The following is a 27,766-nucleotide window of genomic DNA, read 5'->3' as shown; positions in this document are numbered from 1 at the left end:
CAATGCTTACTAGCAAAGTAGCACCAGGGAAGCCTTTAGTACCAATAACATTATGAATTGTCTACTAACACCAAGTATTTTAACACTGTTAGAACAACTGAAATCCCTATCACATCTCCTTGACCCTGCCACTAATCCTACAACTCTTCTGCTTAAGAAGGTTATGAACATTTACTTTTTCTGTCTCTCTGCTACACACTCAGGTTTTTAAACAGATCAAAATATTTTCATGCTGAGGCATGCTCCATAATGCACCCTGTTCAGCATAATAATTCCATTATTAAAAAAAAAAATATATATATAGCAAGGAAGAATGAGCATTTCAAGTATCACATTGAACCACTTATGTATTACTATTTTCCTGCTTTACCCTTTAAATGTTTCAAGGTGTGAGACCCATACTGATTAGATACTGCATAATTTAGTCCCTACAACCACATTTTGGAGCAGCTCTTTAGTTGCTGGTGGTTTTATGAAGTATGAATATTCAGTAAATGTCCTCACAAAACTGAAAATTTCAATTTTCCTATTTGAAAGTATTTCATTACACTTTAATGCTGGAAGACAGGAGATAAGGGAAAAAAAAAAAAAGTTCCCTCAATATTCAGTCCAAGAGCACCAAGACAGTAGAACAAAATTGCTCAGAATCCTTTTTGTGTGTATGCTCCTTTCCCTGTGAAAAAAGTGTGTTTAAAATCTTCTGAAGAGTCAAAAAACCCCCTAAGTAACTGAAGTCTCTTCCTATCTTCAGTGCATAGAGAATACAGAAAAAAACTGAGAAAAGTAAATGAAAATTACCACAAGAATGTTGGCAGCAAGCTGAATCCATTACATTGTACTCAGGCATATTACACCCAATGTCCTTTGACAACAGGAAAGTGGGATCAAACAAAGTGGGGAAAGATCAAGGGCAGATTTTGTTGATAGAAAAATGTGGCTCTAGTGTATGTACGAACACCCCTGAAGAAAAGGCAAAACAAAAAAGTCAAACCAAAAACCTAGAGGTTAAGTAGAGCCAGAGGAAGAAATGGTGTCATTATGCAGATGCCTTGATCAGGAAGAAACAGTGAGCATTGTTTACCTTGGACAGTTTTACCTTCCCTCCGTAAGTCAGGCATAGAGTTGAATGTTATTCAGAAGAGGAAGTAATGAATTCCTCTTAAGCATCTCTTCAGAGAGAGCAAACTACCCACTAATTCTCTGCTGCTTCCAGGGAGTGGGCCAGTGTTGATACATGCAAATTTCCTACAGTATTGAACTTAAAAGCAGCAGTACATAAGGGTGGGTTTTTGTTTTTTGGTTGTGGTTTTTTTTTTGTGGGTTTTTTTTTTTTTTGGTGGGTTTTTTTAGTTGTGTTGTTTTGGTTTTTTTTTTTAGCTTTGACAGTAGTTTGATTGGCTTTAATTGGTTGCTTTGTATGACTTGCCATGTTTTCACAAGTTAGTGATAGAACTTTGATGTTCCTTTAGCTAGTGTATTTCTTCATCTTTTTGAATTCACTGTACTTCCATACGTATGTATGATAAGTATGACAAGTCACTGTATAGAAATTGCAGTCTTTACATAAATACAAATAGTGTATTTATGTGTAATAGTGTAGCTTTAATTACAATATTAATGCTTATATCCCTTGTTCAGAAATTAATTAGTCTTTAAATTGGATTTCAAAAACTAAAGCTTTTTGACCTTTAAACTGCGAAAACTGTACTTACTTGAAGACTTTTAAATCACAATATTTTCAGATTTTACTACTCTTACAGCTATAGTTCTAGTGAGGGGAAGGGAGTCTGCACCATTACTAAAAGAAAATTTCTTCAGCGCATAATATGCCAAAGGATTTACATCAGATATATTAATTCACCAGTTCTAATAAAAGAACCAGAGATGCTAAGAATACATAAGCAGGTTATAAATTCACCTCCCCTTTCAGTCCCAAGATATTCCTTACACATATCAGGCAGTCTAAAGATAGGAAAAATATTGTATATGTGAGAGCTAAGAAGCTGTGAGTCAGTTTTTAATGTCCTAAAAAAAAAAAAAAAAAAAAAGTCACCTTCATAATGAAAATCTAGCTATAATATGAGCAGGATTCTAGCTTCTTAGTGGCAACATATATCAAAATAAATTGTGATACAGAAGTCCTGAAAAGGACTGAGATTTGTTTTATCATTATGTCATTTCTGGGCAGAAACTGTATTGTAGAGCTCTTGATGTGTTTGGTGCTCAAAGGAATTCTATTCTGAAGTGACAGAATATCTCTAGACTTTGGGTCTTCATAAGTGGAAGGAGCAGTATTTAATAGTTTTCTATCAACCTAACCTTGAAAATAATCATAGAATAATAAATCTGAAATCCGTTCAAACTAACATACATGTCAGTAACTTCACGCTAAACAACAAAGGCAATAATAAAAGCACTCCACTAGGCACACACTTGAATGAAATATGGAGAAAAGATATAATCAATAGGTTGTCTAGTAAGATTGTCAAAAACAAACTCTTATTGATCTACTTTACTCTCAGATTATTTTGGGGGGTTTTGTGATTTTTTTTTTTTTTTTTTAACCTTACACAGACAGTATGAATGTGTCAGAAAGCTCTCAGAGAATGCAGCTTGAGATCTGTTGTTACCATCTGCTTTCATGCACAAGGGATTCTTTCTTTCCTGGCTTGTTTCTACTGATTAAACACTTGAGGCTGACAGGGTTAACTCTACCTTCTCTCTCTTTAAACTAACAAACATATTTAACTTTTTTTTTTTAAACTACACATAGTAAAGTTTTAGCTGAATAGTATCTGCAGAATTCTCATGATCTTATTGTCAAACACAGTACAATGTTGATATATATATATTTTTTTTCCCCAATACACAGAGAGATTTTGACCTCTGCCTCTAGTATTTCAGTGTTAACTAAATATTAACCTAGTCCCTTACCTCTGCTGAAGAAACTCCAACCCATCCTTTTTATATCTAAGCAAAAAATAAAGTCTGAGTGTAGTTATCATAATCTCTAAGTATCAAATGGCTTAAGTCTGTGTTACAGTTACTCACAACCAGAACTCATTTTCTCTAGGGAAATTTAACAGAAATGCCATGTCAGCAGCTTTGCCTTATATCTTTAAGCACTGGGACTTACTCAATTTATGAATGTGAACACTTTATTGCTTTGAAAATGCTGCTTTAGCAAGGCACATCTTGAATATGTTTGTCCAACACTGCTCTTCTTCCTCTCCACCTTTTTTTCTGACTCTCTGGTACTCCAGTAAAATCCATCATGAATTAAAGAAGCTGCCTTGATGAGAATAAGAAAAGTGTGTGTACAAAACTGTGCTTAGTTTCCAGTAAATCTATTAAGTGAAAAATAAAGCCGAAAGGTGTTTTTTTTTTTTTTTTTTTTTTTTTTTTGGTTTTTTTTTTTTTTTTTTTTTTTTTCCTTAAAAAGACTTAATCTATCCTCAGCTGGCACCACCAACTTTTTCCTACCTTAGCACTGAAGTACTGTCACAAAGTATAGGGGTCAGATCAGACTCTGATCACATTTTTCTAAATATCTCAAAAGAATTAATAACTAAGGTCAAGAAGTGATGAGATAAACAGAATATTTTTCCCCTTCATCCAGTCAGTGTCAATGTTTTGAAGTTCAAAATGATTTTGCTTTGAAAATTGTTTTATACAAGCAATTGGATGGATTTGGAAAAGAGTTTTTATTTTATTCCTTCTAGAAATATACACCCTCCTATTTTGTTTTAAAGTAACTTCCTCCTAGAATCTACTTCGTTTATTATCTAAGAAAGAAAATATCAAACTTCAGGATAATGGTGATTCATTGTATAAGTTTTCTTCTAGCATTTTCAGCGGCTGGACCCAAGAGTAAGAAACCTATTATATTTTATAGTTTTCTGAATTTGCCAAACAAAGTCAGAATAATACTCTGAAAAAACAGTTTACAAAACAATTATTTTGACAGTTCCTAAAATTTTGACAGTGCATCTGATCTTTCAAACAGAAAGAATTTCTTCCTGTGGGTGGTCTCATTGGGATGAATCCACAGAGAGATGCTCACCAAGCATTTCTTTAACTACCTAAGCACTGTGGAATACATGCTAATTAAAACAAGCATTTAACACAATCCAGCATCCAGTACAGCCAGTGCCTTTTTGTGCCAGTATTTAAAAACAAGAATTATCATTTTCAGCTGATCATGATTGGTAAGGATATCACCAAGCATGCTCAAACTAGTTTATACTATAGCTAAGACAAGACTTTATAGCTATAGCAGTCACGACTTAATCCTCTGCTGTGGTATTTTGTGCTGAAGTCAAGTAGAGTTGGGAGGAATGGTTCCACGTTAGGTTTTAAAGATCAATAGGAACCAGTTTTGTCTGTAATTGCACAAATAAAAATCCTATTATAGCTTTGTAAGTTCCTATGATGTCAATTTAGTTAAATTTATGTATGTAAAAGCAAAGTAATAGACACATTTGAGAGACTGGAAACAAATTAAAACAAGTTTTTCTCTACTTGTCTAGAAGAAATTAGAGTTACAGCACTATTAATCCACATCAATGCTTCACTTGAACACATTTGTTACATCTAACTGCCGTGTTGCAATTCTGAAAACTTATGCAGTTTATTTTTATTTTCATTCACATTACTAAAACAGATTTCAATAAAGATTAACTCATAATCTACACGCATAAGAACATACACTATAAAAGGTAGTAAGAAATACTCTTGCAAATAAAATGGCAACAATTTTTTAACAAATAGTTATGTAAAACAATTTTTACAAAATCTGCTGAGAGTTCATGATGATACAAAAGCAGCACTGTTCAGAAAAATGTTAAGCACTCATTTGCTTTCATTTTATTTCATGCTTTCTATTGAACCCAATAGGAGTTAAGTTCCTCCTAAAAGGTAAGAGCTTTTTTATATACCTTTCTGAATAAGATCAGTGCCAATAAGCAATGTGTTATTCTCTATCTTAAGGAGTTTGAGGATATTTTTAAAAAGTAAAAAATACATGGCAAGAAGAAAATTTAATAAATAGCACAATGGAATGTTCTCAGCCCAAGTCTAACTTTTTCATATTTTTGATGTAATTTTTTTACCACTCATGAAAGGTGTCAGATTAAGATCCCTCAGGCTGAAGTTATCTATACAGCCACAGACATGCAAGTACATCAGCAGAAGCATTGTCAAATTTCCCATAAAATGAATTTCTCCCCTCAAGCTGACCAGAGTTTAAACACCGCTAAAGAAATTAGGGTGTTTGCTTCTTTTTACCTTTTTTTTTTTTTTAATTTTTATTTTTTAATACCAGAAAAAATAATAGAAAGTGATTTTCTTAAAGGAAGAGTCCACTTTCTAAAATTAAGAGGGCTTCAAATAATACATATTTGTGAAGTAGTATTTTTTTGGGTGATTTTACTTGAGCAACTGTGTGATTTTGAAGTCAGGCACTTGGCCTTAAATTGTCACCTCCCATGATGCATTATCTCACCTTTTTTTTTATTTGCAGATCTCAGTCTCCAGTCTCCCCAGTAAGCAAGTAATAATTCTATAGAGAGAACCAGAGACTAAAAGTACAGTTCCACATATGGATCCAGCCATCACTTGCTCCCAGGTAATTAACTTCATCTTCAGCAGAGAGTTAACAGCCAAGGGGCAAATGGGAGACAACTTTTACAAGCTATGGTCTTATCATACCACGCCTCACAGGCAACAGTAGTAGAGAAAAAGGCCTTTGTTCCACCCGAATTGCCACAACCATGTCTTTCATGTGCTAACACAAACCCACCTATTCCACAAAACACAAATATTGACAGGGCATATTCTAGAGAAAACCAAAGTGCTGTCTGTGACCATCTCCCAGTATTTGCATTTCAGTATTTGCAGTGTGTAGCTGTCTCAACCTAAGACTTCTCCTGATAGGAGTACCTTTCAGTTTAATTAAATAATAATTAATTAAAAAGGAAATTCATTAATTAGGGAAGAACCAAAAAACTTTTAAAAAAATCTTTAAAATAAGAACTGTACTGAAGCACTACAGCTTTGTACACAGTTCCATTTTTTGCCACAGCCTACCCAAAACCACCACCAACTGAGGCCATTTCCTGTTTTACCCCTGTGTACCATTTAACTAAGGTTTTTATCATGTCATATGGTGCTGCACAAAGAAATTCAGTCCAACCATTGCTCCTTTTTTGTAAATATTATGAATATTTTCAAAAATATTTGTATTAAAATATTACAAAAAAGATACAAACACACTTGGACATATTCTCTGAACATGTAAACTCAATTTAAAATACTTAGTCTTATAACTTTAATTTCAACATTTGAAGTTGGGGACAGGAGTGTTTCATGGATCAGAATTTAAATCACTTTTCATATGCACTATTAAAAGGGAAATGTAGACTGTTGTTATCAACGGGGCTTGCCTTGAATTTAGAACATGCCTTCCCCCAAAAGAGATGTGCTCCGTCCCCTTACCCATCTTGATGTCCTCCTCTGGACTCCAACAGTTCGATGTCCCTCCTGTGCTGGGGACCTCAGAGCTGGATGCAGCACTGCAGGTGGGGTCTCACCAGAGAGGAGCAGAAGGACAGAATCCCCTCCCTCGCCCAGCTGCCCACGCTGCTTTGGAGGCAGCCCAGGACACGTTTGTCCCCCTGGGCAGTGAGTGCACATGGCTGGGTCATGTCCGGCCTCTCATCCACCAGCACCCCCAGGTCCTTCTCCCCGAGGCTGCTCTCAATCTCTTCATCCCCCAGCTTGTGCTGATAGCAGGGGCTGCTGTAACCCAGGTGCACACCTGCACTTGTTCTTGTATTATGCAATGCAAATACATTGCAGAAGTCTTTTAACATAAGAAAATATAATGACTAAGTTAAAAGTGAGACTCATGTTTTGTAACTCTACATTTTCCAGTTTAACTTCGGGCAAATATATTTATCATGACTTGTTTGAAGTTTTTTTACATCTGTGGAGATCACTGGAACTCCTATTTCTAGCCATACTTTGATCAGTGAGACATTATCTACACTACCCAAGTGTCACCTTTTTATCCAATATTTGATACAAACCTAAAAATCAGTATCTATCAACAATAAAAGTACCCTAAAGCAGACTTTTGGTCATACGCTGCCCTTCTTCTATAATGAGAGTCTCATAAATTATTTGGTATATTCATACACTGTAGCCAAACAAGAGGACTGACAAGCCACAGGGAAATCACTACAAATGTGTCCATTTTACATGGGCACATTCAGTAGACTTAATCTAGACATTCAAAAGTGTTTCTAGAGAGAACCTGTAAAAATGTATAATCTTTGAAAATTCACCTCTGGTTCTGTCATCTAAGCACGTGTTCAGGCTTCCTGGTGGGGGTTAAGGGTGACCTAGATAACTGTGCTGGGAGTTTTAAGAGACTATTTCAGCACTCAACAAAGATGTTAGCCTAGATGTGATGCCATGGAGCCATGACGATGACTATTGTCATAGCTGAGCTGATTAAGTACACCATGTATTCTTTTGGGCTGGCTTAGGGACCTGTGCATTGTATTCATTGTGAGATGATGACACTCTTAGGTATTTGAAAACCAAGCCATCTTAGAGCTAAAAAATGGATTTAGGTGTCTGTCTTTAGTTGTCTGTGTTTAAAATTGGGTGGTTTAACATTAACAGTAGTCCTAAGGCTAAAATAAGTAGTCCTCAGGCTAAAGACAACTCATAATAATCCTTTAGAGTGGAAATGTTCTATCAGACTACATTGCATACTCCTCATATGTTATTCCAATTTTTTTAATGGCCTGTACAGAATGAAGGGAGGGCTGGGATGCTGTCTGCCACCATGCCAGGAGGAATTTTATCTTCTCTCTACCTGGCATACTCTGTGAGAGATTAAAAATAATTCTGCTTGTGCCTCTGGAGATAGCCTAACGCAACTATAGAACCTTTCTTCCAATAACAGACGTAGTGCCTTAGATTGAATATAATGATAACTTCCCATCTGATCAAATCAATTCCCAAATGCCAGCTTATTTTCTATTTAAAGATGTCATTTAAAGTTATAAGCAAACTCACAAAACCATGTTTCTGCTAAAAAAATATAAAAGTTCTTTCTTTCTGCAAAAAGCATATGATTTCAAAGATTCTAAGCAAAAATATGTTTAGATGATCTTATAGGCAGGATATAGCTTCATATGTAAATATATATTATTGGTTAGAGACACAAAAGTGTCTTTTTTTGTTTGTTTGTTTTTTCAGAAAAAGTCAATAGTTTAAACTAGCATTACTGTTTAGACCAGTTTGGTGATAATCTTAGTATTCCAACATTTAAAAGGCTATCAGATCTTCTGACATTTCAATACAAATACAGTCTGTGGCTGTGACAGCATTTGGCATAGATATATTTTGCCATGATATTTTAGATAACCCCAAGTATGTTTCTCTAAATGCATTAAAAAATCTTTACAATCTCTTAACAGATTCCACATGGAGAGGAGTAGATTAGGAAGCAGGCTTCCTCAGGATAGCACTGATGCTTATCTGCAACTTTCTTTTCTCCAGGGTTTGTAAAAATTCCATTTCAGCAACTGTCTGAATTTCTAAAGGTGTCCTACCAAAACTTTATTGTATTTATTTGACATAATAGCGGATACTATCACATTAGATTTATAAGAGAATTTAGGTTTACTACAGCAAAAGAAATATTTTTCTGTATCCATACCCTTTCAGTCAGAGGCCCTCAAATGTATAGGTCAGCAATGTGCACTAAGTGCTGAGACAAAGTGACTTGGGTGGGAGTTATGACTCCTCATTCTCTCAATACACCCATAAAGGTGATAGTGGCTATTGCAAGTGAATGGAGCAATCTTTGTAAGATAAAGTAATGGGAGACAGGTACTCAGAGGCATAGCATCCAGGCAAGGTAAGGCATGAGGAAATTAACAAAAGTCATATGGGAAATTCCAAGAGAAAAATGAAAACCTTCCCCCTTGCTAAGCACATTAGAGAGAGGAGAGGAAAAAAAAAAAAAAAAAAAAAAAAAAAAAAAAAAAAAAAAAAAAAAAAAGTTTCTAGTAATAAATTACCCAGAGAATTAAAAGCCAGCAACTAAGACACTGGTAACCTTGAGACACTGCTAAGGAGAGACAGCAAGATACCAGACAAAAATCTTTCCAAATAGGGTAAGTCAGGGACTTCTTAGATAGAAAACAACATTCCCAAAAGACTTAAACACTACCCAAAACTTTTGCACTGATTAATATATCAAACCACTTTGTCATGTCTAAATAGATCTGCACAGTATCTGATATTCTAGTAGCAGAGTAGCAGCCCAGAAACAACAAATGGCAGGTCACAGACCATTCTAATCACATTTCATATTTCCTAAATATTCCTATAGCTATGAAAAAGTGTAATGTCATGAAACATAAATTGGTTTAATAAAATAATGTAATTCAATAGAAGTACTTAAAAAAAGGACAAAATATCCAGGCTTATAAGCCTCTTAACCTAGTAAATCTTTCTATGATGTAAGTTGCCAGTTAAGACCTTATGAAGGAAACATAAAAAAAGGAAAACAGCATTAAATATTGAACTCAAGAACTTTTTTATATCATCCTTCACGAATATTCAGTTTAGGTAATTGCAAATAAGTTGTCACTGCTTTTTCCCCTGAGAGGCAAGTCCCACAAAGCAAGTAATTCTCACATGTCCTAACATAGTGGCTGCATGCTAGAATTTATTCCTCTTGAATTGTAGTTGCTATACACAAATCTTTGTCCTCTAAGATGTACGCATTAAGTCCTTGGTTAGCTGAAAATATTGCTCTGTAGAGCAGGTGGAAGGGACTTGGGAACGTGGTAAGAGTTGCAACTTTTTCTTAGAATAGTCTCACCAGAAATTGCATACCAGTATGAACAGAAATTCTGAGCAGATGGCTCACACATAATTTCAGCTAGGTAGAGCTGCATATGATTTCCTTATATTGATCTAGTCATTAAATGTTACTTTTGGCCTGTCTGATGGTTGGTATTTCCAAAGGCACCCAAGAGTATCAAACATCTGAAGTCTCACAGAGCTTGAAAAAGTTAATTATCTAACTCACTTGAGCTTCTTTCACAATTACTTTTGGCTCAATCCGGTAGCGAAATATTCTGAAATGCTGCGAGCTTGTTTTCCTGTAAAAGCTCAATCCACTGTGCTGTAGCAACTTCTTTCAATACCAAGGGGAACCATGTAAATGCCCTTCATGTAAACGAAGAGCATATATTGCTCAAACAGTAGTTTATTCCTCAGTTCCCAGAAAAATGCAAAGCTCATTGTACAGTTAACACAGCGGTTTCCTGCCTATTACACCTAAGATACAAAGAGAATCAGAAATATTAAATTTTTAAAAAAGGGTTTAAAGTAAGTAGATAAATTAAATTCCTTTCAAAAAATAATTTTTCTTAGTGAAAACTGTACTCACTCAATATCTTTTCAATAATAAAAATAATACAAAAGCAGATGTTATGCAAAATACACTCTAACTAAAACTGAAAGAAAAACAACAATAATATCAGAAATACATAATGGCTTTCAATTGCAGCAGTAGCCACTTTGTCGAGGTCTAAATTGTCTGTAATAAAGAAAAATCTGCTTTCATTTACATCTTTGCAGTTCCACCGACGTTCACTGAGGCTGAAGACAAGAATCAGGTACAGAACATAATTTGGAAGTCATGTGCAGAGAGTCTACACTCTACCTTTCCCTTTTTTTTTTTTTTTTTCCAAACTCAAAAAATGTGAGTTCCACAGCAGGATAAATACATTATGTAACAGGCGAGCAATTGGCTTACAGGTTGGGCACGAAGAGTCCCAGTCAAGAGGGTCACATCAGAGTGGAGACCCGTCACTAGTGGGTTTATGCAGGTCTCCATCCTTGGCCCTCTGCTCTTCAGCATCTTCATAAATGACTTGGACACAGGACTGGAAGGGACAAGCAAGTTCATAGGGGATAAAAACCTGAGAGGAGCTGGCCAATGAAAGCAGAGAGACCCTGCTGAGAGACCTGGACAAATTAAAGGGCTGGGAAATCATTAACCGTACAAAGTTTATCAGAGGAAAGTGCTGAATTCTGTACCTGGGATGGAACAATCTGGGATGTATGGACAGACTGGGCAATGAGATGCTGGAAAGAAGCACTGCAGAAAGGGACCTGGGGGTCCTGGTCAATGGAAAGTTGAAGTGTGTCAGCAGTGCCCTGGCAGCCAGGGGAGCCAACTGTGTCCTGGGTACATCAGGCACAGCATTGCCAGCTGGGCAGGGAAGGGATTGTCCTGCTCTGAGGGCAGTTTTGCATGCTACAAGAAAGACATTAAGGTATTGGAGAATGTCCAAAGGAGAGCAAGTAAGATGGTGAAGGACCTTGAGAGGAAGTGTTATGAGGAGCAGCTGAGGTCACTTGGTCTGTTCAGCACAGAAAAGACTGAGGGGAGACCTCACTGCAGTCTACAACTTTCTTGTCAGGGAAAGAGGGGGGCAGATGCTGATCTCTGCCCTATGGTGACCACTGACAGGACCCCAGGGAAGAGACTGAAGTTGCGTCAGAGTAGGTTTAGGTCGGATATTAGAAAAAGGTGATCAGGCCCTGGAACAGGCTCCCCAGGGAAGTGGTCAGGTCACAGCATCAGCCCTCACAGAGTTCAAGAAGTGTTTGGACAATACTCTGGGGCATATGGTGTGGCTCTTGGGGATGGGGCTGTGCAGGGCCAGGATTTGGACTCTCTGACCCTTGTGGGTCCCTTCCAACACAGCTTATTCTCTGATTCAGTGACTTGGATATCCCCAAGAATAAAATTATGAGATGGATGAGAGCTGATATCAAGTTCTATTAGAATAATCAAATTTTAGAAGAAAATACTTCATTAGATATCTTCAATTCCAGCAAGGATCTTACAATTTCCTTTAGGAAAGATTTCAGTGTTAGACATGCTGAGCCACTGATGCATATAATTTGAGTCTCAATGTTTCAGATGTCAGCATTTTCTTATAGTTATAGTGTATATTTGCATTATGCTTAATGTGAGACATTTACATAATCTATATCTGAGTTAGCAAATAGAAGCAGTATTATATGTAGAATCATGTCTGGTATATGCTCATTAGCCAAATAGCACTGATACAGAAACCAAAATGAGCATCTATTCCAAAATAAAGGGGTTTTTGTGTACGTGAAACATCCCAGTAAATTGACATATAAAGGGAAACCTCATGACCTATCAAAATTAGAATCTCAAACTACAAGAGTGAAGATAGGAGAGGTGATCAAAATTCTCTAGTTGCTAGGCATTTTATGGAAAGAGACCACATTCACTCATCTTATTAAAATTCATGAAAATTGAAAATATCCAAAAGCCCAGGAGGGGTGGGGTCACAAAATCTATTTCACAGAACTGGGAAGCTTACTCTAAATTCACCTTGAAAGCACTTTCACCATCACAGACTTCCTGAGAGCCTTTTGATTTCTCTCCTACTTAGGAGGTAATTATAGAACTTCTTTTCCTCCCTAACACATACAGAAAGAGTTCACTTCAGCCTTTTATGTAGATTAGAATGGTTTGTTCCTGACTAGATTTCTATTGCAAATTATTTCTCCTATGCTCTCTCTCTAATTCCTCCATTTAGCTTTATTTTTGTTTCCCTTTAGTATTTAATATTGTTGAAATTTGCACGTCCCTTTTCCTCTTTTAATTTACTTTTGCATTTAATTTTAAATTTACTGTTGTCAGAAAACAATGACATTCAGGCATAGGGATGATGGAAGAGGGACTTTAAACAAAGGCTGCATAGTATGTTTTTCCTGTGGATAAATCTCTTAAAAAGGTACAAATCCAAAGACAAAGAATAAATTCTTTCTAAAAAGATTTCTTAGGGCACCAGAAAATTGAGATTTTTAAGATCACCACATTTCAGTCAGGAAGAATCTGATTTTATGAGTTTAAAACGCCTGTGATAGATACTAGGCTTATGTGGTCTAGTCTGGTCCTAACAGCTACCACTGCTTTTAATTTCTGGTACAAACTGACACTGAACAGAAGATTTGATGGGAAATCTACACCATTCTGTTTGCACATTGGGGAAGTCTATCTCCTTGTAACAATTCTGCAATAGGACTGCAGAATTTCTCCATAATCAGGCACTTCATCTGTTTTGGGAACACATTAAGATGAATATTTATTAATAATTAATAAACAGTGTTTCCAAGATAAAACCAAAGTTGAGACATCATATAACCACCAAAGAAATACTAGTTTAGGCAAACTAGAATTAGAGTCAAGAACCACGGCCTTTTTACTTTTTTGACAACATCCCACTTTTACTCTTAAAAGAAAGCAAGGATAATGCAGCATTTATTTTTTAATCTGCTTTTCTAATATTTGGTAAAAAACGTAGGACATGAACAATAGCAGTATTGTAGCAACCAGCTTGCTAAAGTATATCCAAAGACAGCATTCCAAATAAAAGCAGCAGACCTGCATGGATCATCACACTCTTTTTGCCAGTGATGTCAATGGCCAGTAACAGACCAGTAGTATTCCCCTGAATCCATCAAGCATACATAAGTGCCAATAAAGAGAAAAAGGAAATGTTCTTGCATGAAGAAGCTACCAATATTTTTGTATTAAGTGATGGTGTAAGAAAAAGACGTGCTACAAAGGCCTCACTTGGAAAGCTGGTCTGCTTTGGAAACAAGAAATCACAGCTGTGACTAAATCAACCACAGTAGGCATCACCAAAAGTTATTAAGACCATCTTTTTCCTCAGCCTAACTATTCTGCATTATATATTATTCACTCAGCCAGCTGCAAAGCTCTCTCCCATTCTCGGTGATTTCAACAGTACTTGTTGGAGAAGCTTTTATACATTTAGAGTAGGTATATAAAAATATTTATAGTTTTTAGTGTTTAACAGTAAGTTGCCTTAAAAGATGGATTTTCATATTCATCAAGCTTAAGCATAATTTGTCCCCTACCCTGATGAATAACATTCATATCCAAGTTCTAAGGGACCTAAACCAAAATCCAATATTTTTTTTCTCTTCAAGGTTGTCTACCTCCCCAGCTTTAAATTCTCCCTCTTTCAAAATCCTATTTGGCACATGGAGGAGATTTTTTCAATAAATCAATACTGTAATAAAAAAAATGACTGTTTCTATGCACTCCACATATTAACTGAGTTTCTCTTGTACAGATAAAATCATTCACCTTAAGCTCTGTATTTGGCATTCATTTTTAATAACAGACCTTAATAAAAGAAGCACCTGGCAAAAACATGAATCTAAAATACTACTATGTTAAATCTTGTCTGCTTTGACATAATACCTAATCACTTAATTTGGTTTCAAAAAGCATAATAGCATTTTGCTATTTTCAAAGTATATGTTGAAAAGTATACTCTGAAAGAAATAGTATGAGTATAGGCATGTTAAATAATAACTATCATTTTTTTTGTCAGCAAAATGGAAGGCTAGTGTTTTCAGCAAGAATGAAATTAGCAGTTTATCCATGAAATAATGTAAAAACCAAAGCCAAATTATATGCTTTTTTTCCTAAAATTATTATAGCATAAATATCCCTTGTCATGGTTTAACCCCAGGCATCAGATAGGCACCACACAGCTGTTTACTTACTCCCCAATGGTGGGATGAAGGAGAGAACAGGAGAAGTGAAAAAACTCATGGGTTGAGATTCAGCCAGTTTCTTAGATAAAGCAAAAGCTGCACTCAAGCAGTCATAAAGGAATTCATTCGCCACTTCCCATGGGCAGGCAGCTGTCTGGCCATCTCAAGGAAAACAGGACTCCATCACATGTAACGGTGGCTGGGGACAACAAATGTCATCACTCTGACCATGCCCTCTTCCCTCCTTCCCCCAGTATTTTATGCAGAGCATGACTCCATATGGTAAGGTAAGGAATATCCTAGCAGTGAGTCGGAGTCAGCTGCCCTGGCTATGGCCTCTCACAGTTTCTTGTGCACTCACAGCCTACTTGCTGAAGAAGGGTGAGAAGTAGAAAAAAGCTTTCAGGCTGTGCAAACACTGATCAGCTTTAAGAAAAATATCCCTGAATTAGCAACACTCTTCCCAGCACAAATCCAAAACACATTCAATATTATCTACTGTGAAAAAAATTCTCTCCATTCCAGCTAAAACAAAGACAGCCCTGTAGCACCTGTATGGAAAACAACACATACATGATAAAATTGCACTCCAGCACATGTACACACAAGGAAAAAAATTACCTTCCAAAATTTTAATAGGAGAATTTTCAAAACCCTATTTTATCTCACTCCATGAATTTAGTTAAAAGGGAAGAGGAGGCAAGGTATAAGAGACCCACTGAGCAGCAACCAAAAGAGTTTTGCATGTTCTGCTAAATATGGTCATTCCAAAATGGGTTTGCTAATCTGGGGATAGCCCTTCTGACAGCAGCTGCAACTTGAATTACTGTGTTTTGAGCAAAGCTGTGTTCCGTCCTGATATAAACACCAAATAGTCAAACAGGCTGTAGAATTTAAAAAAACCCAAAACACTGACAATCAACACCATTACAAGAACACACCCTCATTTCATAGCAATTTCTTACCCAGATGTTTCCATCTTGATGGTATGGTTTCCAGTTTCTCCCTGTATCACTGTAGAGCATCCGATATTGAGTGACCCAGTCAGAGCTGCTGTACCTGCCTTGAGTTGCAATAGCACTGATCTGCTTCCTGTTCCCAAAATCCACTTGCAGCCATTGGTAATGATCACTGTCTGATGGAGACCAACCTCCTGCACCTGTTGTGAAGAAGCAGAAGGGAGATTTAGATCTTAGGCAGTTGCTTTGCTGTGAGCTCATTGTGAAGATGCTGATTGCTGGAAGTCAGCCCAGCTGAGATGAATGGAATACCAAAAATATTTGAACACAAAATATGAGTTCCTTTTTTTTTTTTTTTTTTTTTAAATGCAGAACAAACTTTAGCCCAGGCTTTAAGTACGTTAAATCTATTGCCCTAATCATACTACTAACGAATTACAATGATTTAATTGGATGTCTGTTAACCTATCACCTTTATAATGCTTTAATTACAGCTTAATACTTTTTGCCAAATTATAATTTTTCAAGGTTTGACCAACTTTCCATTGAGTTCTTTTTCAGAGTAAGGCACAAATAAGGAAAAAAAAAAATAATAAAAAGGGATTTTCTATGCCTTTTCAATAACATTCCAAGCTGAAGAGATAATATAGATTAAAAATGAGGAAGTAAGAGTGAGTTCTCTGCTTTCTAATGTTTCACTATAGAGCACAAACTGAAAGATCTACCAGAAGAATTAAGAAAGGAGCAGGTACTTCAGGGCTAGATCCAGTTTTGATCTGCTGTTGTGCAAGCTGTCACAGATTACATTGGCAGATGCCTTACACAAGTGTTATTGCTCTTTATGGGTCCATGGATTAACTTGGCAGTAATACTATTAATATTCTTCTCAGCTACTAGACTACATTAAACTGTTCTAAATAAAGAAGGCCAGTGATGCATTGATAAATTTAGTATTGAGACATTAATGCAATTTCTTATTCTGAAATAAAAATATTAACGGGAAAACTGTATTAGGATTCTTCAGAGAATAATAAAAATTCTCAGACAGATATTATAATGGTAAGCATTAGGAAATACATGAAATAAAAACCCCTCATCTATCAAAAAAGAAAAAGTGGAGCATCATTCTCTTTATAATCATAACAGACATTAATTCACAGAAAACAAAATGTTTACAGACTCAATGTGATTTACAGGGGTTTTATCTTGCTTTTAGCTTTGAATCAAATAAATGTCTTGGCACACCATCAAATCATATAGTGTAGTCCATGGGCCAATTTTTATTGCTTTTAATTTCACTTATAGTCTTCAATTGATGTCACAAGCTTTGCCTGCTTGCCAAACAAGCAACTTTGCTTTACTGCATCTTATATACTCCCATCATTAGGCGGCAGCATTGCCTCAGTCTTCGACAGCCCTAAAACTTATTCAGCTGTTACAGGTGTTAACGTTTGCAAGTCATTGGATATTTTAATGTTGTCATATCAGTGGGATGATCTCATGCTTTACGTGGTTGCCTTTCATTGTAATTAAAAGTGTAGCACTACACAAATGACAACTAAATTGTTAAAATTCTCAAGATTTGCAATAGATGCTTTCTTCCTGCTCTACCCAGCAAAATAAACAGGATACTATAGCTGTAGGGAATAGTTAGATGTTATTTAAAACAAATAAACACAAAAAACCAACCTTATTGAAAAGCATTTTGCAGGAAAAATATTCTCACACATCCTCAAATTCAAACTAGATCTAGTTTTGCAAGACTGATCATCCAAAACAGAATGCAGCTTCTTCATATGACTATGCATGGAGATTGGAAGAGTTAGTTCTACATACTTGTTGTAATAGCAGAAATTATGTTTTCTCTCCCAGTCCTAATATCCTCACCAGATTGATTTATCTGAGACTGATGACACACAAAAGATAAGAAGCTGGCACTGTACAAAAGCCGCCTTTGTAAAAAAACCCTTTGGTAGCTACCGAAAAAAAAAAAAAAAAAAAAAAATTCAAATGTGAGCATTTTAAAAACGTTTTATGAAAGATAAACAGTCAATCAATGAATTTTCCTTCATCAGTGTAATTGATCAAAAAGTGTGACATACTATAATGCTATGAAGGTTAAAATAGTTATTATGGTTTTACCATAATGCAGGAGATTTACATTAAACCAGGAGACTTTGTTAAGTACATTTAAAGGTAAAGACTTTGAAGCATGAAAAGACATAATTTCTTTATTTAGTATATTCATATTACTGAGACAAGACTTTGGCCTTCTATAATTGATAAACAGTCACTGTAAATTTCAACTAGGTTTCAAAGAGTCACACCTAGAGATCCTTTCAAAAATTTGTAAAAATTGGGTGATTATTTTTATGTAAGAAGAGTTGAAAAGTATTTTTCACGTCATGCTTAAGAAAATTTAAAGAGATGTGACACAATTGTCACATCTAGGCCGTGAGATGGAAACACTAGTTTTGCAAGTCAGACTGCCCTATAACAATTTCTAACAAGCAACAGACAAGACTTTTAGTCAATGTTGCAAAGAGCAGCAAACAATATTATCCTGAATCTGTTTCAGATTTGCCTTCTGGCTTTTCCAAGCAAGTAAAGAAATAAATAATCGAAAGGATGAAGGAGAAATGTGCTGTGTTGCAGCTAAATGTGCTGCTGAGCAGACCAGCATGTAAAGGAATGGTGGGCAGTCTGAGTGGGCCGGGGTTCCAGGATCCCTTTTTTTTTTTTTTTTTTTAATGTACCTGCTCTAAATAACTTATGAAAATGTTGGATTACTTACAAATTTTCCCACTGTGAAATCTTGAAAACACCCTGAATTCACTGGAGGAATTTAAGTACTGGAGGAATTTATACCTCCATTCAATCTAAGTAGATCCAAAAATCTCACACCCCTATAAATATGCACATGCTCACAGTTCTGCATATCATTAAATATTTTGCTCAATAAAACCCTGCTTCCTCACCAGAATTCAGAATTTGGCTTGATACTGGATTGAAACAGAGGAGTTACCGATAGATAGTATATTTTGCCTTTTTGAATGAGTGGGGAATTTTGAAATCAGACATAATTTCCACAATATGACATTATTTCTTAATGAGAATTTTATGACCAGTACATTATGAAAGAATAATGAATTATCTTTATGGAAGGAGAAAAATAACAGCATGTTAGTAGTTTACAGGGAATATTATGTCATACTGAAACTAGAGTGGTGTATTAAAATTGTTGAATAATTGCCGTTCAGAGTTATTATTCACACCTCAGTGTAAACTGCTCATTTTTAATAGTTATAGGCTATATTCTGAATTTTATTACACTTATTATTTCCACTTTTTATTATGGCAGGAAAATAGGCACTGGATACATGTTTTTTTCATACGATGCTCCCTTTATTTCATGTACTACCTTTTAACGACAAATAGTGCAATATACTATGAAATCAATAGACTTACAAATTAGAAGGAGGTTAGAACTAAAAAACAGTTTTAAAGACACTAAACAGATGCATATAATACTGTTTACTTTCCTTAAAAAGATGAGGAGAATTTATGAAGCCTTTTTGGTAGTAACAGTGCAATGAATTGAATCGCAGACAATATCTGCTTCCTATTTTTATTTTTATGCCATTCCAGAATTTAATGTGATTAAACATATTCACACAGTCAGCAACCAAAATATTTGACCCAGTGACATGAAACAAGTGAGTCATGAGATACACTGATTTATACCACATAGCACACTACACCACACACAGGACAACCCATTTAAACTTGAGCAAAAATGACCGTACATTAACTTTTGTCAACAGAGAACTCCAAGTTCAGCAACAGTAAAGTCATCACTGAGCATGTGGCCCAAATATCTTTGAGCATCCAAGAATCTTTCCTGTACATAGAAGTCTGTAAGTTTAACAAGCACAGCCAGCCAGAGCATACATGTGGTAAAAGGCAGCTATGAAAGATTTCATAAAGCTTTATTTTCAAAACAAGAAATTTTATCTGCTCCTACTGCAGACTGACCAAACTACTGAAACAAACACGACATGTCTTATGCAGAAGACATAAAACTATATTCAGAATGTTAAAAGTGGAAATTGTTAATGATTTTACACCAAATAAAAATGATTGCTAACAGTATTAGCTTCATTACAAGAGTTAAAGTTCGAAGGCCTAATTTTTTTAAATTATGAATATTCCAACATGTTTTCTGTTTTTAGTGCATTTTATTCACACAGGTTCATTCAGTGTAACAGAAAGCAGCATGAAAAACAGAGTTTATCTCTGAATGCCACATGCACAGTTCATTTCTAGGAGTATAAAGAATTTAAGTCAGTGTGGGCCTATTTTTTCATGTATAATTTCTTCCTTTTAATTAATTACACATTTCAGCTTCCTATTCAAATTTGGGGAGTGAGTTGCCTCCCATTTACTGCACACAAAGACAGCCAACATGATGAGTTAGCTTTATTTTCTTATCGTTCTGCACAATGAATTGTCAGTAAGCAGCAAAGCTGGGGTAGGGTCACAGATTTTATATTTTTATCCGAACTGCTGTAGGATACTGAGTTTACACATCTATAAGAAGGGGACACTGATGATTTCTGAAAATGTCTATTCTGTATTGTGTTTCAGTTAGAAATAATTCGTTTGAAAATTTGGGACTTTAATTTTCATTCATGATGAAAACTGGAAACATTAATTCACAGGGGAAGAATTCTTGTTTTAGTGTTACTTGTGCTCACTACTTCAAATCACAAAATTAAACATACCAGTACTGCAGTAAATCTACTTTCCAAATCAGTAATAAAATTTTTTCAATGACATGAATTAAAAAAGAGGAGGATTCTTACTCAGAAATTTCATTAGAAAGCAAATTATAGTTGTAAGATGGAGGTTTTGGGGTAGTTATAATTCAGTGGATTATTTTATCTAATCATAGAACAATTCTATGGCCTTTCAGCAAGGAAAAAAAATATGCTTTTTTAAATAATTATGTAGTAATACCCTGAAACATTCCTGGAGTTTGAATCATCTTATTTTTATGGGAAGACCACACCATAATCTTTCAATGATAAATAACACTTTCTAGGTCACTGCAATAGCATGAAATCAATACCGTTTGACACCTTGCTATTTTCCAAGACATTGCTTGTCATTCTGCTACATAAAAGATAAATCAAGACCAAAAAGAAATCTTTGAACTACTGAGATCATTCATTTACTGCACTTCAGAGAAAATATGGGCAGCCATTTTCTACAGCACCTAGAAAACAATATAAGAGACTCAAACTCCTAAATGGCATAAATCTACCTGCACCCTTTGTCACCATTGTACTTAAGCAGGACATGGATGGAGGTTTTCATTTTTGCCTTGTCTTCCTCTATCCATTTTATAATACAGCGTAGATAAAGATATTACTCAGAGAAAATAAAATGCTTCCAGCTGTGAGGCCCCCAACAAAAGAAGGATGTGGAGCTATTGGAATAAGTACAGAGGAAGTCACAAGATGCTCTAAGGGTTGGAGCACATCTCCTATAAAGAGTGGCTGAGAAAGTTGGGATTGTTCAGCCTTGAAAAGGGAAAGCTTTGGGGTGAATTTTTATAGTAGTCATATAATTGAATAATTGTAGTCTTCCACTGCCTGAAGGGAGCCTACAAGAAAGATGGAGAGAGACTTTTTCCTAAGGGTGTGTACTGACTGGACAAGGGGGAATGGCTTCAAACTCAGAGAGTGTAGATTTAGGTCAGACATTAGGAAGAAATTCTTTACTCTGAGGCTGGTGAGACAGTGCAACAAGTTGCCCAGAGAAGCTGTGGATGCCCCATTCCTAGCAGTATTCAAGGTCAGATTGAAGAGGACTTTCTGGTCTGGTAGAAGCTGTTGAAATTAAATGACCTCTAAGGTCCCTTCCAGTCCTGGAATGCTACAGTGAGTCTAGTCACACTGGGAAAAGTTAAGCTTATACAGATATCTTGGATGATTAAAGACTTCACACTTCAAGTTGCTTTGAGGGAAGGTTACATTTACTATGTACTGATAGAGTCATCCAACAAAGATGCTTCAGCCATCTTACAGGGCTTCACTTCTAATTGAAACTATATTTTCCTGATACTGGCACAGACAAACATTTATTTCCTTATCATAAAGAGCATGCATTTGTTTATTTCTTGTATCTGTCTGCTGTTCTAGCTAAATTTGGATTTATAATCCATTCCCTATCTTCAGGGTAGGGATTTGCTTTAGCATTTTGAAAAGCTCTTTTTTTTAGCACATAAGAGCAGGGATGCATTTGCAGACAAGACCATGCAAAACACCAATGATGGGAAAATAACGAACATCCGGCTTCAAGAGAAACGAAGGTTGATATTTAGAAGGTAAAAAATACTGAGAAAATAGCAGCACGAGAGAAGAGGAGAACAAAAATTATGAGTAGATATCTTCTTCTCTAGAATTCATTACTAGAATTACCCCAAATCAAACCATATTTATTAAAAACTGGCAAATGAGATCCAACCTTTGACCTACTTCTCCATGAGTTTCAACAGCTTCCTGGAAGTGCAGCAACAATTAAGAGCCAGTAAGATCTAAAGCTCTAAGTTCCCTATAAGATACATCTAATAAAACTCATTTTGCAGGGGTAAAAGATTGGGAAAATCCTATATTCATTCCTCAGATTAGCCTTCCTTCTTGGCAGCTGAAAGATGCAAGCCTATAAAGGAGGTATTTTTTTAGTTTTTTAAACTATGTAAAACTATTTTTTTTCTATATTGGTGAAGGAGAATAAGGATCTTATTCCCTTTAGCAAATATTTTTTGGACATTGTTAGACTAATTTTAGAAGACTTGCCTTCTAGTAAGAAAATAGACAGGGTCTGTATGTCAAAAAACCCCCCTAATTATATTTTGTAAAATTATTTCATTTTCATTTAAAAACCTGATAGTTAAAGTAGAAATAACCCAAGGGATAACAGTAGTTATCAGGATACAGTCCACATAGATCTCTTTAGAAAGAACATTAAAATCACTATATCATTTTTTAAATCCCAAAGGATCATTCTTACAGTAAATGCAATTAAAATAAATCCCTTGATGTAGTGTCTGCTTCTTAATACCCACTGCTTCCTAGTATATCTTAACTGAGCACGCAGCACATATGAGGGAATGAACATCAATCTGCCCTAAGGAACAGTGGTGATATCTAACAAAAATTGATGCAAAAGAGATCTCATTGTTGTCATTCACAGTTGCAAGACTCAAAGTAGGGGGAAAAATATCAGAAACCTAAGGAGTCTCATGTCCTGAATTCACTGTTGGGGAACAAACACTTTGCAGCTTTGGTTATTTTAATGAACACATCACTTTAAACTATGCCTTTCCCATCTGTTCTGCTCTCTAATTACATATGCAAAAAGAAGCTCATTCACAACTGCATCCTAATGGAATCTTAAACAAAACTTGGATGAGATTTAAATATTCTGTGCACATCATCTGTATTCAAGGCATCAAGCAGCTTCTTCTCCATGAGGTGTTTTCTTGTTTTTTAGGCAGAAAGTTGAGGCTAGGCAATGGATAGCCGCGCCCTGGCATACAAATCCCTTGCATACAAAATAACCACAGTGGCATACAAAAGATGAGGCAGAGAGTAGAGAGATCTCCCTTTTCCTCACAACACCTTTGCAAATACCATGACACAAAGATCTCATTGTCTGTTTACGCAATGCAGCGCTGGGGTTTTCCTGACAACTCAGGTCATATCCCTGGCAAGAACTAGCAAGTGTCTATTTAACGGAGATCAGGTACTACCTCTGCAGTGTCTGGGCTTAGCAATCAATCCCTGATTAGTAGGTTCTTATCCAAGATTTTAATGATGGCCAGATCACAAACAGCAAAGTTTTACTGTGATTGAATAGCATTTACATCACTTTAAAATAAAAATACAAGCTCATCATGATACTTCCTTGCAACTGCTGTGATCCTTCCTAAGTGGAAATACCAGAGGAAAAGGAATTAAGGTATTCCAGCACCTGATTTATACAATTTCAATAACAATGAGATGCCTAAATACTTTATCCACCTAAGTCATCTCCTGTTCCCATTAGTTGAGCCCACAAATTGGTGGAAGGCAAAGCTGAATTACTGAAAGTTATATCATGGTGTTCCAGCTTACCTTGATTAATATTTTTCCCCCATGATTGCACATGAAAAATGATTAAATTATGTAATTCTGGCTTACATATGTTGTTCTGTGACAGGTCTTCAGCCATAAAAGATAAAATCTGAACCTCCAGTCTTACAGAGACTTGCTGTGTGAGATTCTGTAAGGAACATAGTTTCTGCTTCAGTATATATCAGTGCATCGTGCATCGTGCTTCAGTATACACCAGTGTTCTAGTGTGAGCAAACAGCACTCTAGTGAAATGCTTGCTGTGAAAAAATAGAAGGCACATGATTATTTCATTCCTCTCACTATCTGTTTTCTATCTATGCTTTTTAACTGCAAATCTCCTAGTGTGTGTCTCCAAGAAAAAAATCTCCCTTGAAACACCCTGCTTCATGGTGTATTCCCTCCAGCTCTTTCAGGCCCTTAAAGAGTCTTAGCCCAGCGAGTAGGAAAAAAAAAAAAAAAATTACCTGGCTCCTGACATTAAATACAGTAGTTCTGAAGTCCAGCTCCCTTAATGATTGTCAACAGCCAACCTTTGCTGGCTGCTACTGATGTTTGCAACATCCACTTGGGCTTAGCCCCTGGACTGCTACAGAATCTGAATACTGGGCACTTTTTCCTCTGTTACTCTTTTTTACATTTCTACCAGTTTGTTATTCATACTGCTGTTGGTGTGGTTTGGGGTTTTTTGTATGCTTGGTTTTAATAAGTTTCTTCTTTAGAGACTGGCAAGAAAAATATCCATTCAGGAATATATGCAGGTTGAAGACTTCCCTAGTGCTTCTTATTCAGGCTAAACTTGCTTTTCCTCTATACACTTTTCCATCTGCTCAAAATTTCAAATGTGAATTCCCATTTTACAGGAGTTTCTGAGCAGCTGGTCTCAACCCAAATGGTGGTGATCTCCCAAATATCTAAATTGTTAAAAAAGCAGTCTGAAATATTGTTTCCTTCTTGAGTGGTAATATCACCGTGCATTTTGATAATTTTCCACAAAACGTTATAAATGAAGCTAATGAATTTTCATAACAAAATTATTGAAAGTAAAAAAATTAAATCAGCCATTGCAAATTGAAACTTTCTGAATAGCCAGAAATATTTTTTTTTAATCTTTTCCTCATGCAAATTGCCTAGAAAATTAACAGTTAGAGGTAGATGTACTATCCTCTTATTTGTGTCAAAGTGGTATTGACCCAATCCTGACAAAAGGACAGGACTCTCCCTATCAGCCTAATTGATTAGCCACTGCTTCCAGATGCTTCTGGAAATCATACCTTGCTCAAGATATCACAGGAGCTCTGATAGCACCAGTGCCATGCATGAATATCAGCTACCAGTACTGCTCAATCTGTCCTAGTAAACATGCTTAATTCTTCTGGTTTTCCTTCAACAAGCAGGAGCACAGAATTGTGAAATATTGAGAGATGAGTTTTGAAATCCAATATATAGTTGATTCAAGGCGCTTGTGCCATTTTCTGTTTTAGCAAAGACAGAAGATAATTATTTTTTTCATTAATGCAAGTATTGCAAGCAGTACTGCGATCCTTATCCTTTCTCTCCATTAAGAAAATAGATTCCATTTTTAAAAATTACTCTATACTACATCCATTTTGGTGATGAAAGCTCATATTATGCCTTTTATTTTGCTAATAGCAAAACATTTATTGATATCATATGCGGAGTCACAAGAACATCAGAGGAACAACTTTCTTCTTTATTTTAATTTGCAAAATAATATGTTCATTTCAAGATAGAACTCTACTACAGTAGAATTCAACTTTTTAGGGCAGCAATTTGCCTGAAGTCTATGGTAAACTACTAATAAACAATGAGGATTCCCTAATGAGTTTACACTGCTTGGAGCCAAAACATAGCCCTGTATACAAAAATCACTGTAAACACGTGAGACTATGTGAGGTGTGGGGGGGCGGGGGGGGGGAAGGCAGCAGAAAAAGTTATAACACTAATAAAAGTATCAGTGCTCTTATCATTGGCATCAAATGTTAATTTATCCTCATGGGATTAACTAATCTGATACATTTTAGACACTAATCAGGGTAAGAAATTCTGCTAGGATTTTTATTCAACATAAATTAATGAGAACTCAAAGTTCATTCAGCAGACCATTTCAAAAATTACACTATAATAAATTAAAAGCCCCATGCACACTCCAACCCTTCTTTTAGAAATTTTAACCCACAGAAGGGACGAGACTATGGAAATGTTAGCTTTAGAATAGGTAGGTTCAACATACATAGTCTGGGGAAAGATTCAAAGCAGTATTTAACTACAGGTGTCCTGAAACACTCCCACTTCTCCCCCTGCCTCCATTAGCCCTCTAACACTCAGGACGGCACGGCTCCCTAGGCAGAAATTAATCTCTATGCAGCTTCCACACTCTTCATTTAAGACCTTCAGGCTACAGATTGAAATACTTGCTCCGAATGCATTTTTTTTCAACTCTGTCAGTCAAGACTCAACATTGCTGAGAAGAAAAAGGGACTTTTGCATGTCTGGACTAACTGAGTATACCTGCTGCCCCAGCAAAAGGAAAAAAAAAAAAAAAAATCCCACCACCTCAAATCTGCAGCTAGACTGCAGATTGGACCTAAGTAATTTCTGTCTAGGCAATCAGCAGCTGGCAGATGAAGAAACAGCCACAGCAATAAAAGGAGTATTCAAGAGAAAAATCATCTAACTTGGCAGAAGCAATGCCCAGGCAAAAAAAAAAAAAAAAAAAAAACCAAACCCCCCCCCCCCCCCCCCCAAAAAAAAAAAACAACCCAAAAAAACCAAACAACAACAACAAAACCCCCAAAAACAAACAAACAAAAAAAAGCCCCAAAAAGGCCTAAGTGAGGATAAATATAGCTTTAGTTTGTGTGTATGTAAGCCCCTGTAATGCATCATCCGCCTCACACAGACAACTGAGAAAATAAACAGTATTCTGAAACTTTATGAGGAATGCTGTAGTGCTAAAGCTAGTAATTTCTCCTACTTCACCATAAATGCACATCCCAGGGTTCCATCTCCATAGAGCTTGCAGAAGCTACATCATTCTCTCTTGAATAAAGCTCATTGGTTTTCCTGCATGCTGAAACAAGCAAATATTATTAAAAGTCTTCAAGGAAATTTTCATCAGCTGAGCCAGGACAGCAGCCATAGGAAACAGCACTGCAGCTCAAGATAAATTGTCCAGGAACATCTATGCAACTGTATGACAGCTTTGCCATGCTCTCCTGATTCACACTTTTATACTGGAGAAAGCAACTTATCACAGTTTGTGTTTCTCTGCTTTCAGTTACATGGCTATGATTCCTACTGAAGACAGAGAGATTTTCCTTAGAGGAGAAGGCCAGGAAATAAGCATGTAACCAGAGCTTCTAAAGCACTAATGTAGCTAAATCACTACTTCTGTAAAAATTGAATCCTATGATTATTGTGCTATAAAAATGTTTTAAACAGGCAAAACCACATGGCTTAAGGAGACAAAATGAGATATGATAATTCTATCTGTTATGGTAAGAATATAGATTTAAATACAGGTTTTTAAAAATAATGAATGAAAAAAAAATATGTGCCATTAATTGTGGGTATTAAGCATCTTATCCCATAGTTTAGCTTCTGATTTGGCAGTGCTAATTAGGCACCAAAAAATCAGAGTCACTTATAAGATCTAAACAATGCTTATGAAGCCACTACGACTATTTTTCTCTTTTATTTTTATTACTACAATGAATTTCTTATTTTTCATTAGTAGAAGCAAAATATCATTTGGAGAACAAAAGTTTTATTGCCAAAGATTTTACAAAGCAAATTTGTCACAAATGTTACTCCAGTAAAAACATTTATATCTGTAGCATACATTAATTTGACCTATCAAAATGTATAATATTTCATGAAGTTATTCCTGACACACTCCAGAAAACTGGGTTGACTTCATCCCACTGTGCC

The 27,766-nt window shown here is 35.9% G+C and overlaps 1 protein-coding gene across 1 annotated transcript in view; it reads right to left on the bottom strand.

Annotated features, from left to right (window-relative positions):
* Window positions 1–27,766, bottom strand: part of CNTNAP2 (contactin associated protein 2) — a 770,772-nt gene that overhangs the window by 668,558 nt on the left and 74,448 nt on the right. Inside the window, exon 3 of the mRNA XM_040057848.2 lies at window positions 15,639–15,832. Within this exon, the coding sequence (XP_039913782.1) occupies window positions 15,639–15,832 (194 nt within the window). The remainder of the gene's footprint in view (window positions 1–15,638; window positions 15,833–27,766) is intronic.

This window comes from Hirundo rustica, chromosome 1 (genome assembly GCF_015227805.2).
Source record: "Hirundo rustica isolate bHirRus1 chromosome 1, bHirRus1.pri.v3, whole genome shotgun sequence".
Lineage (NCBI taxonomy): Eukaryota > Metazoa > Chordata > Aves > Passeriformes > Hirundinidae > Hirundo > Hirundo rustica.
This window is presented reverse-complemented; position numbering and strand designations above follow the sequence as displayed.